The sequence below is a fragment of the Leguminivora glycinivorella genome, chromosome 14 (genome assembly GCF_023078275.1).
Source record: "Leguminivora glycinivorella isolate SPB_JAAS2020 chromosome 14, LegGlyc_1.1, whole genome shotgun sequence".
NCBI classification, from domain to species: Eukaryota; Metazoa; Arthropoda; class Insecta; order Lepidoptera; family Tortricidae; genus Leguminivora; species Leguminivora glycinivorella.
This window is the reverse complement of record NC_062984.1, coordinates 17,838,944-17,855,082: the sequence shown is the minus strand read 5'-3', so window position 1 is coordinate 17,855,082 and position 16,139 is coordinate 17,838,944. Positions and strand designations below refer to the sequence as shown.

General features: G+C 37.2%; 1 protein-coding gene across 1 annotated transcript in view; it reads left to right on the top strand.

Annotated features, from left to right (window-relative positions):
- The window catches only part of LOC125233213 (probable chitinase 10), a 169,806-nt gene that overhangs the window by 79,053 nt on the left and 74,614 nt on the right, over positions 1 to 16,139 (top strand). Inside the window, exons 3-4 of the mRNA XM_048139124.1 lie at positions 6,053 to 6,261; positions 10,270 to 10,507. Coding sequence (XP_047995081.1) covers positions 6,053 to 6,261; positions 10,270 to 10,507 — 447 coding nt within the window. The remainder of the gene's footprint in view (positions 1 to 6,052; positions 6,262 to 10,269; positions 10,508 to 16,139) is intronic.

The window sequence follows — 16,139 nt, the reverse complement described above, 5'->3', positions numbered from 1 at the left end:
CACACTTATAGTGACTTTGATATTTTTATAAGAACAGCATGCACTTACATCCAGAACAGTGACATTTGGTGCAGTGGAACTGCTGATGATGGTCAGAACGGAACTCCTCAAATCTGAACGGCACACTTATAGTGACTTTGGGATTTTTATAAGAACAGCATGCACTTACGTCCAGAACAGTGACATTTGGTGCAGTGGAACTGCTGATGAAGAGTGAGCCGCCCCTGGTTAGAGTTCCGTTCTGACAATCATTCTCATCTGTAAGTATTTCAGTTCAGAATCATCCAAATTTCAAAATTGGTACAGAAATGACGGAGATATCGAATAACAAACATTAAAAAATATACAGACGAATTGATAACATAATCTAACACTTGAAAGTATTTATCACTAAAACCCCAAAGGAAGGCGGTTTTTTTTTTCTTAAAAATTATGTTAGAAGGGAATGAAATATGCAACTTTCAGTAAACCTTTGAAGTGTAGTAAAACTTTGCGAAAACTTTCGACGAAGAGATAAAAGCCATATCCCATAGCAAAGACTTTAGAAAAACCCCAAAGTGCTTACACTAAACTCGTTTCGATGGAACTATAAGAAGAAAGAATCCAATAATCGTTTTGCGGAACACAAACTGCCTATCCTCAGCGTAGAAATATCAAATATACATATACGTATTTACGAATCTTATAGGGGCATTCCAAAAGGCACCACGAGAATGTCCCTTACGAAATTAAAAATGAGTTTTTCGGAACTTATATGCGAAATGTCAGTTGATATTTGCCATTCGTTTTGCGGTGAAGGAAAACATCGTGAGGAAACTGGACTAATTCAATTAAGGTCTAGTTATCCCTTCGGGTTGGAAGGTCAGATGGCAGTCGCTTTCGTAAAACTAGCCAAATCTTGGGATTAGTTGTCAATGCGGGCCCCAGGCTCCCATGAGCCGTGGCAAATGCCGGGATAACGCAAGGAGGAGGATGTCCCTTACGAAATGTGATTCTTTTAATACTTCTGAGAAAGCAAAAAGACGTTTTATTGTCTAACAGTATTTCCTAACTTACCTAACAAATTGTCAATACCTATTTTCTCGGGGGATTTCATTGAAGTAGTTATCATACAAGGCAAAAGCATATCGTAATGGACATTTTCGTGGAAGGCATCTATAACATAACTGAAAGTTAAAACAATTTTTCCTATCTACATTTTCAAAAACATCTACAAACTTATTTGATTGACTTTAGGTTTTATGCCAATGAAGTTTGGGTTGATTTTCGGTCGGGAGATACAACCTATCATTTACTGAGCGCCCCTCATGAGCACTTGAATTCTAAATGTTCAGGGAATTTTATTACTCGGAACAGATTGGAAAATAGTGCCTGGGAATTGCTCGTTCGCGAAAATGTTGCGCGTTTTTTTTAATAATATCTGGGCGACCGAGCTTCGTTCGATTCTATTTTATTACATCGCGTCTTTAGATTAGAAAAAAAAACCCTATAATGACAAAAAAAAAAAACAAAAACTTTATTTCTGGCCGGGATTCGAAACCCTGACACCTGCAATGTGTCGAATTCGACCGACCCTCTTACGACTGAGCTACGTGCGGTCGATGGACGGGCGACGAAATTAGCGACCATAACTTACATTTACTAATGCGAAAGAAAAATTCATGAAAACTCAAAAATTCGCGTTTTCCGGGACCTATATATAATTATATTAATAAATAAATAAATATACAAGCATTGCTCGTTTAAAGGTGTAAGATGAGTATAATAACTGGGTGCGTAGCCGAATGGCACTAACGCTCACGAAACGCTCACGAAACGAAACGCCAGTAGATATCTATCCCTGTCGCTCTTGCGTATTGGCGCGACAGAGCCGGACTACGTTTCGTTTTCGTTTGGCGTCGGAGAAATGCCATTCGGCTACGGGGCCTGGTAAAGTAAGTGGCAATGATTTTGATTTAAAAAAATCGATAAGTTTTCAAAGCGGACCCCAGGTTGCCATCAGATAATATGGCGCGAATAAAAATAAATCGTATATTTTAATTTTCAACTCTCGTTAGTTCAGCGTACATCCTGTAGTCTTTGTCTGAAGGCACGTAGTAATGAAATGTAAGTAAATGTAATCACATTGGACATGTCGAGAATCGATTCCATGTGTATGTATGTCCTTTCTCAGTAAAGTTGCCGGCACTTAATATCGACGACGCTTTTGCAGGTTTTATTTTATTTTTTATTTTCTATCTGGTTCCTTTGGAACTAAATTTATGTTGTAGTCAATATTTGAAAAAATATTGAGCAAAAACTTTGACGCTTTTCTAAATAATAACTGGCGAAACGGGAAATCGGGAATCATGGAGAGCTAAACAACCGGAGAGACAATAGTATTCGAAAAGTTTTTTTTTAATTTATTTATTTTTATTTATTGAGAAGTTCAACAGCGTCTACAATAAAAAAAGTACAATTAGATATATGTATACTTATAAGTATAGCCAATAACAGAACTCCCTAGAATTTATACAAAAATATCTGAGGGTAGACGTGTGACTGTCCATATTTACATTATACTTTATGATATAAATGAATACGAAAAATAAGTAGGTAAGTAATAGTGACGCCGTCGCGTCTCATACTTCCATATCGATAAGGTTTGATTTCGTAAGCGTCGCATCGCCGTCGCGCGACCATCGGGCGACCGTCGCCCGCGCAAGCCACGGCGTGATTTTAAGTTATTTGAAACTTATGTATAGATTGTAATAATATTATATACAATATTATACAAAAAAAAAACCGGGCTGAAAATCATTTGAGAATGTATTAGGTTATATTAGCGAGCGAATTTATAATTATATTAGACGAGACTTTTTAATTATACGTTTAAAAATATACGCGGTTTACCTTTGAATACTTGAGAAAATACTGCGAATGGAGCTGCAAAGGACACAATCATCTGAGGCATACGCATGGCACGAGGGAACGGGTGGGCTTTAGCCTGGTCAAGTCTCTCCATCCCGATCTATTGATGGCTTTTCATCTCCAACTATATGTACACTAATAAGGTCCTGATGTCCTGGTATACTTACGTCGTCTAGCCATCTGAGCTTGGCTCTGAGCTGCAAAGGACGTTGCAAAATTAATGAAAATTGCACCCATTTACTGGAACGGAATGGAAATAGAATAGATTGAGATTCGTTTAGTTTCTTAGCGAATAGGACAAGTATCACAATAAATATTTAGCAAAAATATAATTTTTACCACACCAACTGTTATAGATCAATTTTCCTAAATATTCGAAAACGGATAGCAAAATTGCATTTTATCCACAAGAGTGCAAAGTACACTACCGTCAAAAAGTTTAAGACCAAACACAATGTTCAGTGTCATTGTTATAAACCCTTCTAAAAATCATCAAACTAAATTTGTAATCAATAGAAAACAACGTAATCTTATCGGCAACCCATTTGTTCTGCAAGAAGACAACGATCCCAAACACTCAGCAAAGATCTGTAGAAGCTACACAGTCAATAAAGAACGCCAAGGTGTGTTAAAAAATGTGATTTGGCCACCGCAATCCCCAGACCTTAACCCGATCGAACTTTTATGGGATGAACTCGACCGTAGAGTCCGAAGACAATGTCCGACATCTGCAACAGCTCTATGGGAGATACTGCAATACGAGTGGAAATTCATTAGCCAAGAAACGCTACACAAACTTATAGCAAGAATGCCAAGAATCTGTTCGGAAGTGAAAAAGCGTCGAGGAGGATTTTTCGATGAGAAAAACGTGAGAAAAACTAGTGGTCAAAAGAGGTCAAAAAAGGTGAGTGGCGTGGGTAACAATTTGAGGCGAAGCCGAAAATTGTTAATAAAGACGCCACGAGCATTTTTTGACTCAGTTAAACACCGTTGCATACAATACTTTTTCTACGACCAAGCACTTATTTTGAAAGAAAATTATAAATTCAACAAATACCTACTTTCAGTCATCTTAGTTATCTAGTGGACCGCCTACCATTTTGAATATGCAGTTTGAGTGCAAACATGAAAATAAAACTATCTGTGGTACGGTTCTTTGAAGCCTGGCCACTAAGACGAATCGAGCCGAGTTGAATCGAGTTCTCATACATTTGAATGCGATTCGACGCGTCGCCAATGAACGCAGCAGAAAACGAAGGAGTCTCGACTCTGCGAATTGGTTTTTTAAGTTGGTAGCAATGTATTTACTGAACTTTAACAGCTATATTGTGCTACTGCTACTAAATGTTTTCAGGGTATAGACTAGATAGACTTGTGCTGACATCTTTTATGTAGGGTTTTAAAGTTCTATGCACGACCTTGTAACTCACGAATAACAGTACGGGAGTAGAAAAAAATTGTTATACGCTTTGTTTTGTCGGTTGTAGGTACTGAAAAGTAATATTCTCATAGGAACTTCATGAAATGTTGATTATTTGCATATATCGTGTTTGGTCTTAAACTTTTTGACGGTAGTGTAATTTCATACAAATTTTAACTTGATGCCTTGAGCTGGCTGGTAGAATTTACTTAAAAAAATAATTATTTTGAAACATAAATATTGAATAGATTGCTGGATTTGATTTAGTTTGATGTTTTATAGTCAGTATTTTGTTAGTGTTGGTGTGGTGAAAAATTTTGTGTTTCACTCGATGGCAAAGTTTGTTTAACCTTCGTGCCTTGAAACCCTCGCAACGCTCAAGATTCCACTTTTTGAACCACTCGCTACGCTCGCGGTTCAATATTGGAATCTTTCGCTTGATCGGGTATCAATATGGCACGTGCGGTTAAACAACTACTTTGCCCCCTTGTAAAACAAATAACTATTATTTACCTAAGTCTCCCAATAGGTACATGAATTTTTATTCTTCAATCATTTTTGTTGAAATATACCAGAATTTTGTTGAAATTGAATTCACACATTCCACGAATACCTTTTAAAAAATCGTTGGAAATGTAAATAGATCGTTATTTGAGCGGCCATTATGAACGAGTTTCCTTTGTCCAAATTGAAATTGAAATTGGCGCAATTGGACGTAAAAGATGCAAATTGGACGAACGGTGGAGATTTAGTAATCCTGTAACTGAGCCTGGTTTTCAGGTAAAGCCTTTACCTAGCCTACACCTGTGAAATTGTTTACATTTGGTATTATTTAAGTGGCTGAATGATTGAGTTGTTTTGCCACTTTGCGTTTAGACGCTATTCTTTGATTTTGTTATTCTTTGAGACTTATTCAGATATTAATATTATTGTATGTCCCACCAAATCATCAATTACAAAAATTTAAAAACCAGATTGATACTTAAACAACTTTGTTACCTAATGTTTATTAAAAACACCTTGTATGTTTAAAAGGGAATCAAAATATGAAATAATACCAGATTGTAGTGAGCTTCAAACCCAATTGTTACCAAAACCTGAAAATACAGACACAAAATATATTTAAAACAATTGAATACCCAAATACAAAAGAGAAGTTACATTTGTTACACCCTGATGACCTTTCCAAAGGACTTACTTTCTGTTATATCTTCAATATAATTTGCTTTGACAAATTTGAATTTATTTATAATGTACAGTCAAGTGCAAAAATACGTATCGATTTTATCCGCTCAAAAATATGTACCGAGACCTTATTCCGTCGACATAAAGTGCTATGGGACATATTTTTGATAAGTTGTACGCACCCATACTTGACTGTAGTCATTTGTATTTGGCTAGTTGATAATAAGATCCTCTTGTATTACCTTTTGAATTCTTGTAACCATAGCCAATGGTTGACTCATTTTCGCAAGTCTTAAAATTGTCGCGGACTTCCTTGTTACGGCATTTTTATAATGTAGACTTATTTTAGTCTTCCTGTATGGTTAATTGGGTACTTAAACTGGGTATGAAAATTTCATTGTGTAGGACCCATTGTACTACATGAAAGCAAATAAATTACTTGATTATTGATAACATACTACTATCCTTCCCAGAATAAATTCCACCTTACTGTGACTTAATAACTCCACTTTTCTAACACTTCCTTCTTGTCTACAGCCGTCCGGCGAAGACTCCGAAAACCGACCAAAGTCAGCACCAGTACCTCAGTATCGAGCAGCGTGTCCCGATCATCCGACCAAATTATATCTGCCAGTGTAAACCGACCTAAGATCCGAGGTCGCCCGAGCATTGCCAGTCGGAAATCGTCGGCTGCCATCGACAATTCTGTCGCCACAGACGACCATAAGGATAAAGATGGCTACAAGGTAACTTATTTCTATATCGAAACTGGCTTTAAAACTAGTTAAACTAGTAGGTATAAGAATATTAGGTTCTCCGACCAAGTTATATCCGCCAGTGTAAACCGGCCTAAGATACGAGGTCGCCCGAGCATTGCTAGTCGGAAATCTGTCGCCACAGACGACCATAAAGATAAATATGGCTACAAGGTATATTATTTCTATGTCAAAACTGGTTTTATAACTAATTAAACTAGTCGGTATAAGAATATTAGGTTCTCCGACCAAGTTATATACCTACCGCCAGTGTGAGCAGCACGAGAAGCATGGTCGCGTGATAGACGATAAAATAGCAGGCCGTCCCTATCGCACTATTTGAAAGTAACCATGATCCCGTGCTGGTCTAAAATCCGAGGTCGCCCGAGCATTGCTAGTCGGAAATCGTCGGCCGCCATCGACAATTCTATCGCCACAGACGACCATAAGGACAAAGATGGCTACAAGGTAACTTATTTATAATTTGAAAGACATTTAGTCAAGTTCAATATAATTTTCACGGACAGATTGTAGCTGATCCAACTTAGTGATATTTGCGAGTGTAAAGTTGTAAACCGAACCGGCTTGATATTCGAGGTCGACCGAGCGGGAAATCGTCGGTTATTGAAGACTATTTTGCTGGCGATGATGTTAAGGACATTGTCTTAATAAGTTAAGCTTTATTTCTAAAAGAAGGGGACCAGTATAGCTCCTGCGTGTGCTACAATTAAAACATTGTTTATTCTCTCAATAAAACAAGTAAATACGAGCTCATCCCGCTGTTTATTCAATGTTTATAATACAAAAGAAGATTTAATCGTACAAAATCTGAACTTAATGTGTGAATAGCATTTTCTACAATTTCTACCACTAAACCGTTTTTCTAGATTTCATAATTTATCCTAAAGTTCTTGTGTAGCAGAACAGCAAAATCCTGTCTTCGTAACCTTTGTTTCTTCCAACAAAGTATGTAAAGTTCTAAGCCGTAGTTTTGCTCAAATCTTAAACACAATCGTACTTTTCTAACGTCTAATAGAGGGCTATTAGCTAGAAAACGACAGGATACGCGGAATTACGCTGTTCCGGTAAACGCATTTAGGAAAGTGGTCTTGCTGTGAACTTGCCAGGAAAAGACCATTGCCTTACGAGGACTATAACACAAACTTACACTTACCATCCACCAACTTTTTACCGCTGCGTAATGAACCTTAGACTGAAGTTATATGAGTGGTGTAATTTTCGAAGAGTTGATAAGGTAAGTTGGTGTTTTAGCAAAATGCAACGCGGATATGTTATGGAGCTTTTTGAGCGTAGAGTTGTTAGCCTTCAGTGTGTATTTTGCTCAAGCGTTTGCAGTTTTCAAGAGCTGTATCTTTAAAGTATTTAAGTACCCTTTTGACTAACTTGTTGTTTTTTGCGAGTGGTTAAACAACAATGCCTTAAGAGGGAAATGTCATTCCGAATTTCACTTGTGTTGAATGTTGGACGTTGATAGATTAGTCTTAATTGTGTGGAGACTTAAGTATTCAAATTGTGATTTAAATAATGTACCTTGTTTTATTGTGGTAGTTCCTATTCTTTTGATTAGCACTTACTATTATGTTATATTGAACTAGCTTTTGTATAGTCCACTTGAATACGCGGCTTCGCTCGCGTTAGAAAGAAACAAAATTTGAGTAGCCTATGTCACTCTCCATCCCTTCAACTATCTTCACTTAAAAAATCACGTCAATTCGTCGCTCCGTTTTGCCGTGAAAGACGGACAAACAAACAGACACACACACTTTCCCATTTATAATATTAGTATGGATATACCTGTAGTTAATATAACAATCGTTCACTCCGGACCGTACCGTAGTTATATCTGACGTAGTTTGTCGACCGGTCTGGCTCAGTCGGTAGTGACCCTGAGCCGCGGTCCTGTGCTCGAATCCCGGTAAGGACATTTATTTGTGTGATGAGCACAGATATTTGTTCCTGAGTCATGAATGTTTTCTATGTATATAAGTATGTATTTATCTATTTAAGAATGTATAATAATATCGTCGCTTAGCACCCATAGTACAAGCTTTGCTTAGTTTGGGGCTAAGTTGATCTGTGTAAGGTGTCCCCAATATTTATTTATTTTATTTATTTATCTTTCTATAGCTATCTTGTATTGGTGCTACATAGCCGCCAGCTGCCGGTTGCTTATCGTTGCCCATGGATCGTCAACAATTTTACTCTTGGCTGACCAGTGACCAGTGGTCCATGACGCATCTATCTAATGAGGAGGCACACTAAGATGTTATCCCACGTCGCGTCTAGGCATGTCACTGTCATTCATGAGAGAGATGTATAAGAGAGAGAAAATATATCATCTTCTCGCTCTCACGTAAGGAGTAATAAGGTGGCGCCATCTGTCATAACCTTTGAGTGTGCCTCCTCATTATATCCTTATACGCATTTTAAGCTATAAGATGTCAGTATTTTACCAACCATGCATTAGCATGTCATGTAAATCGATAATACCAAACTAATATTATGCAGAACGTACATAACAGGTAAATGACTCAGAACCGGTCTCGCTTAGCTATTATGAACTTGTTATATACATGCAAAACTACTTTCGATAAAAAACTTGTCTAATAAAATCCGATCAGTGCTTATTTATATCAATAAGGAATAAGCGAACAACGATAAAGACTGCTATTTTAAACTATTCAATTAGTAATTTAGTAATTACCGCTAAATCAATCACGTTATAATTTTAATAAAATCAAAGACATATGTAACTCCGTATAGACAAGGTATAGACAGTTACAGTTTAAGAAAAAAACGTACTTCAGAATCATATAGAAGTAGGTACGATGGCCTAGATGGCGTTACACCTTTGGGGGACGCGCGGTTAGATAGCGCTAATATTAATATTTGACATTTTAACACATAATATCAAGCTAAGAATATGGGCCAAATTGTCAAAACTGAGGTTAAAAGTTTTAAGCTTGTGACGAGAGATGGCAGTCTATGCACTGTGATTACATATTTTACTTTGACAGCAACTCTTTATGATCCTTGATTAATAATTTAAACATTTACTTACGCCTTTGGAATCTCACGATTAAAATAAATACCTTTTGGTACAAATATTTGCTTCATCCAAAAAATGAGGATTATGGTAATGTTGTTACATTAAATGTGATATTAACGTCGGTATATGAGCACTGATACAGTTTGGTTCCATACCTTGTCGCTTTTAATCGTTTGACAATTTCGTATGACATTTCAAACAAGACGTTAATACGACAAGGTACAAAAATCATCACTTATTTATGCCGGTGACTGTACATCACCTTGAGCCAGGTGTTGTTGTACAGTACCATTATTTTACCCCATTTATAACATTTATACACATTATAAAACATAGCCATTAACCCTCTTCATGTCGGTTTGTATACTCATCATGATACCTAAACTATTTACTGAACGAATTTTCATGCGTTTTTCACCTACCATTAATTAGGGCTAATTTGGCCATTACAAGGTCTCGAATGTGAGTTAATAAATAATAATAATAAATATTGGGGACACCTTACACAGATCAACTTAGCCCCTAACTAAGCAAAGCTTGTACTATGGGTACTAAGCGACGATATACATACTTAAATAGATAAATACATATACATAGAAAACATCCATGACTCAGGAACAAAATATCTGTGCTCATCACAAAAATAAATGCCCTTACCGGGATTCGAACCCAGGACCGCGGCTTAGCAGGCAGGGTCACTACCGACTGAGCCAGACCGGTCGTCAAGTTACATTACAATTTCGGATTCGATCAGTTGGTAACAATGTATGTTACGTTATTATATCTCTAAATGTATCTAAAATTTAAAGATAATTCACGCGGCGACTAAATGAGCCATTGTTCTTGAGGAACTACGTGTGGTGTATACTTTGTTTAAGTTATAAATATAGTCACTAGTTGTTCAACAACATGTTCTTTGTTTCCCCCAGATCGTCTGCTACTACACCAACTGGTCTCAATACCGCACCAAAATCGGCAAATTCACCCCCGAAGACATCCAGCCTGATCTCTGTACCCACATCATTTTCGCCTTCGGTTGGCTGAAGAAAGGAAAACTGAGCTCTTTCGAGTCAAATGATGAGACGAAAGACGGGAAGACTGGACTGTATGACAGAATCAATGTGTTGAAGAAGGCTAACCCGAAGTTGAAGACTCTTTTGGCTATTGGTAAGTGTTTTTTTTTACATATTTTATTTTTAAATTAAAGGAAAAATGGAAAAATTCACAGCTCCGGCAGTACTTGAACGTGCGACCATCGGCCGGAGTTACCAATTGGACTGGCATATTAACCTTCAAAGGCACTGGTATCCAGCACTGGGAAGGGTGAAAACTGTGTTCGATCGAAACCAACGATCGGACGAAAGATGGATTTTTTTTGTGTATTTTTTTTTGTTTTTTTGGATGTATTTTCACATCAAAAGTAAATGTTATTCGTAAAACTGCCATTTAAAATAAAAAATTACTTTTGCAGTGAGTTACTAGTTATTTTTTGACATCTATCAACGAGGATAGTTAGATCACATCTCGGACACTACGGGTCAAATATATCAAAGAGGCGCGTTCCTAGCACACATTCTAAGCTCGTGTAGGTGAACGCGTATCATGCTTGTATGAGTGAGATATGACAGGTTGACTGCTCGCGTTTTTGACAGGCGGTAACTGTGAGGTAACCGAGAGGGGGTGGGCTGCGCTTTCAGCGGGGAGCGGAAGTGGCCACACTGTACGATAGTACTCTTTATTATACTGTGGTTAGATTATGTCCGATAACGGCATCATCGCCATCAAAATAGTGTTTTGTTCTGTGAAATAATAAGTAAATTTTTTTTAATGCTTATTTATAACTCTGAAAGTATCGAAATCCAGAAAAGTTTATATGACATTTTACTCTTCTAATATGATGAGTAATACTGCTGTTAAAATTATTCGGTTTCCTCATGGTGTCACACCATGTATAAATCCGACGTTTTTCCACTACTATAGTTTTATACAAATATATATTTCCATCGGCTTGCATGTCTGTTAGTCATAAACTAACATGTAATGCCGTTTTCCGTTAATTTACTGCTGAATAAAATAATTATTTGTAACTGCATCAGTTAACTGCAATTTAAGATAAATCAACCACACGCGTAACCTCAGATGAATATTTGAAAATTCTAGTTTTTATTGCTAAGCACATGGAACCAGTAGAACCTGGGTGCGTAGCCGAATGGCACAAACGCTCACGAAACGAAACGCTAGTAGATATCTATCTCTATCGCTCGTGCGTATTGGTGCGACAGAGCCAGTCAAACTGGCGCGGCGTTTCGTTTTCGTTTGGCGTCGGAGAAATGCCATTCGGCTACGCACCCAGGCCCCGTAGCCGAATGGCATTTCTCCGACGCCAAACGAAAACGAAACGTAGTCCGGCTCTGTCGCGCCAATACGCAAGAGCGATAGGGATAGATATCTACTAGCGTTTCGTTTCGTGAGCGTTTGTGCCATTCGGCTACGCACCCTGGCAGGAAAGTATGGTCGCGCGATAAAGCCTCCGCCACACATAAAGCGTTTTGATAGCGTAGCGCTAGCAGAGCGTTAGCGAAGCGCAATGATAGCGGTGCGCCGGACGAACGCGGCTGGCGTTCGCTCGCAATCCGCGATCGTTAGTTCCCGCCGGCGTCCGCTGAGGGCAACGCCAGCGTTCGTCCAGCGCACTGCTATCATTGCGCTCCACTGACGCTCCGTTAACGCTCCGCTAACGCTCCGCCTACGCTCTCAAAACGCGCGTGTGTGGCCGGGCTTTAAATGATAAAACATCAGGCCGTCACTATCGAACTTACAAATAGTGCGATAGGGACGGCCTGATGTGTTATCATTTATCGCGCAACCATACTTGCCTGCCAGGTCATATAAACATAATAAAGCAAGCACAAGTTCATATGTAAATCTTATTCTATATGAACATTTCATAACGCAGAGTATGTGCACGTATTTAAATTTTCCATTTATAAAACCATGGCTTAAATGCTTAAATGCTTGCATGCTGAATTCTCGAAAAGCCACGAATTTCGCATGCGGCATCCGACGTCCCTGAAAATTTCCAGCAAGTTTTCAGAAGGTATTTCAGCATTGTCATTGACGTATGTGTGGGTAGACTACGCAAGTGCAAACTCTACGCATAGGTTTAAGCCTCGATCGTCATCCAAAAAGTTGCAACGAAGCCGGGCGTATCTTATCACACACACCTTAATATTTGAGTCATCAATTCATCACAGTAAATTCAAACTCTTTTTACAACATGCATCAGGAAAAAAAATGTGTATAGGTATTTCGGGGATCTAAGAAACAGCTATTTTGATCTAAGAAACAGCTTTCAACAGAAGATAAAGAGTAACTTTATTTATTTAACACAAAATCATATAAACTAGTAAGAACTAAAACAATAACATGAAAACTAAAATTAAACCTATAAATAAAACTGAAAAACAAACTAAAACTTGCCTACAAAAATACCCCAGTTATAACGAGGAAACCCCTTCCAATAGGTCGGCCTGCGGCAGATATAGAATAGAATAGAATAGAATAGAATATTTTTTATTCGAAAGCACACAGATAATAAAAAATTTTAAACTAACATAAAATAAATATGAGTGGTTTTCGGGGCGAATGATCGATTTAGCTGGGGTCAATTTTTATTTATTTATTGGAAACGGGTAAAGAATTTGACTAAAATCTCACCTTATCAAACGTTTCGTCAAATTATGTCTATTAATCTTGATTTCAAAAGATCCAAATTATTATTATTATTATTCAATTATAGGCGAGCAGCTATTCAGCTGATGAGCCTATGTCACACAGTGTCTCATGATTTATAGTTAGCAAAGTCATGTCACTATCTTATTATTTAAAAGCCACTTGTCTAGTCTGTTTTTAAACACATTCACTGAGGGAGCAGTAACAACACTATCCGGTAAACTGTTCCAAGCCGCTACAACACGATTGGATAGGGAATGATATGCAGCTTTAGTAGTAGTAGGAGTGCGAATCAGTTTTAGGCTGTGACCTCGGGTCTCGCGGCTGGTACTTCTCATAGCGACTACTTTGTGAATGTCGGGGAGGTTGTAACAGTGGGTAACAATTTAATCTTGAAACATTCGATAAGGTCTCCTCTCGCTCTCCTGTCCTTAAGCGTGGGCAGCTTCAGTATACTTAGCCTTTGCTCGTAAGGTAGGCGTCTCAGCTGGAAAGGCATCTTGGTGGCTCTTCGCTGCACACTCTCTAAATTATAGTAAGCTTGCAAGAGAAAACGCGCGCTATTGAGTTTTTAAAAGCACCCTTAAATTGGCACTGTGCACTACCGTGTACGTTGCGTAGTGAAAATTCCTGTCATTAATATATTACATTTCTAAAACTTTTTTTACCAAAAACGAATAAATAATTTCATTTTAAATGGTAAAAAAAATATTTGGTGTGGCTCAAATTTAAAATTAACGTTTGTGTCAAAAATGAGTTCGACGCGGCGACGCCTGTCAGTACCTCGGGAAAGTTTTATTAAAGTTTCACAACTTTTTTGTATGCAAGTGGTGATTTTTATGTTTTGATCTTTTTAATAAAATAGTTGAAGAATACGAAAAAATTGTCATTTTGTTGGCGTAAAGCATGTTAAAAATGATAATCGTGGATAAATTGGAATGTACACCACGGTTACCGTTGCCAAGTTGGTGGTGAAGTACCTATATTGAACAACGGTAACCACCGTGTACGTTGCCAACTACTCGGTAGATTACCTGAGACTTTTTTTTTATTGAAATGTAACAATTTTACGTTCACTATGTTTATTTATTCATTTAATTAACTTGTTTATATCTTTCTTTAGCTGGAGGGTCAGAGTCGATCGCATAAGATTGGCTTTGATGCCCGTAGAAAATGCATGGTCTGATGAAGTGATGATTTTTCTGGTCTGCACCAACAAGATTCTGAGAATAGCCCTGATCCAAGTAGTAGGGTACCCCCGTTACCAGCCCGGGTCTGGGGCCTGCTCCCAGGACCCCACCACCGCCCATCCATGGTCTTACTGAACCTAAAAAAAAAAAAAAAAAAAAAAAAAAAAAAAAAAAAAAAAAAAAAAAAAAAAAAAAACTAATAGCCCCCCATTTAGATTCATTGCGCTGGGTCTCGACGCTCTCAGAAGCCTCCTTCTAGTATTTACAGAATACGTTCTTTACACAATAAACCTTGTGCACGACGGTCACAAAAGGATTACCGACCCTTTCTATTGTTCGATCTGGACTCGGCGCTAGACCATTGTTACCCTACCCAGCTACCTGGCAGTGTCATGCACACCTTTTCCTTGTGTCTCATACTGATAGGTATTTTATAATAAATTTTTAGTATAACTTTGTAATCATATGGATTGCGATTCTAACCTAACCTAACCTAATTAAAATACCTAACTTTTCCATTCGTAACCTAACCAAATTTAATTAAAACCTACTCTTAGTTAACCTAAGTAGTCTAGACTTACCTTTATGAAACCTAACTGAGTTTCACCTACTTTTACTTTTATTTCTATAAATGTAGGTATTTATGAAATGTATTATAATTACGTTTTAACTTAAGAACTTCTGAGTTACATTTAAGTTTATCCAAATACCTAAACTTAACGATCCTATCTAGCGTATCTTTCTTTTTCTCGAATATTTATGATATCTTATACCTATTTCTATCATACATCTCTTTGTTGTATTACCAAATTTGTACATATGATTAATAAGTCAATTTTTTGATTACGTCTTAATAAAAGTTAATTTCCCATCTTATCAAACTTTTTTTTTTTACATATATTTCAATGTTTTGTATCTGAATAAACCTCGGTAATTTTGTGAAGTTGCGTTTTTGCTTAATTGCTTTATTTATTGTACCTTCTTTGAATAATTTACTTACCTATGTCTATTATTATTTTTTATGACTTGTGTATTGTTTAAGAGAATGCATACTTTCAATAAACTTGTTACGACGTGAGAAACTGAGAACCGGTTAAAACATGTTTAAGGCTAATTCTATGTGAATAAAAATGTCTTTTGTGCATTTTTAAAGATAATATATATTTATTGTTTCCGCTTATTTGAATGATTCGGGTTTTGGGTAAAGAGATCCTTCGACGAACATGTCAAGGCATGATACTTTCTATTCATATTTAACAAAGAGCATTAACTGGTGTAAACATGTTTTAGACTAACGCACCGGTAATTCTTGTGACTTGAATTTATTATTGTAACAACTTAGTTGCTTTATTATAGATGTTTATTGTATTGTAAAATGACAAAAAGTTTATTGTTTGCGTTCAGGTATAAGATGAACTGGTTGAAACAAGATTTATGGTACGTTCCCCTGCTCTCTACCATATTACGAGTATAAAAGCCAAAGAGAGTCGAGGCTGAATAAGTATTCCTGTAGAGGCAGCCTTCTGTACCAGAGCTCCTTGTATCTAGTGTGGTATATAGAGAAGTGGAGTGTGCGTTCAAAAGTGAAGTGTTTATAGACAGATCCAACAATGGACGTGAGTATGTTTTTCTTTTTAAATTACTGTAACCCATATTGCCTTTTTATAATATTGTTTCGTCTAGTGTTCTTTGTATTTAATTAATAGAATTGTTAATAGTGTTTAAAATATTGTCTTTCATTGTTTCAGTTCTCTGAAAATACTTTCAAGAACTATTACTACCCGGAAAATCAGGGTGATTCAACCGATGAGGAAGGTACAGCTGGTTTCAAAGTTAAGCAAGCCCTCGCAAAGAAACGTCCTGGAAATAATATTGAC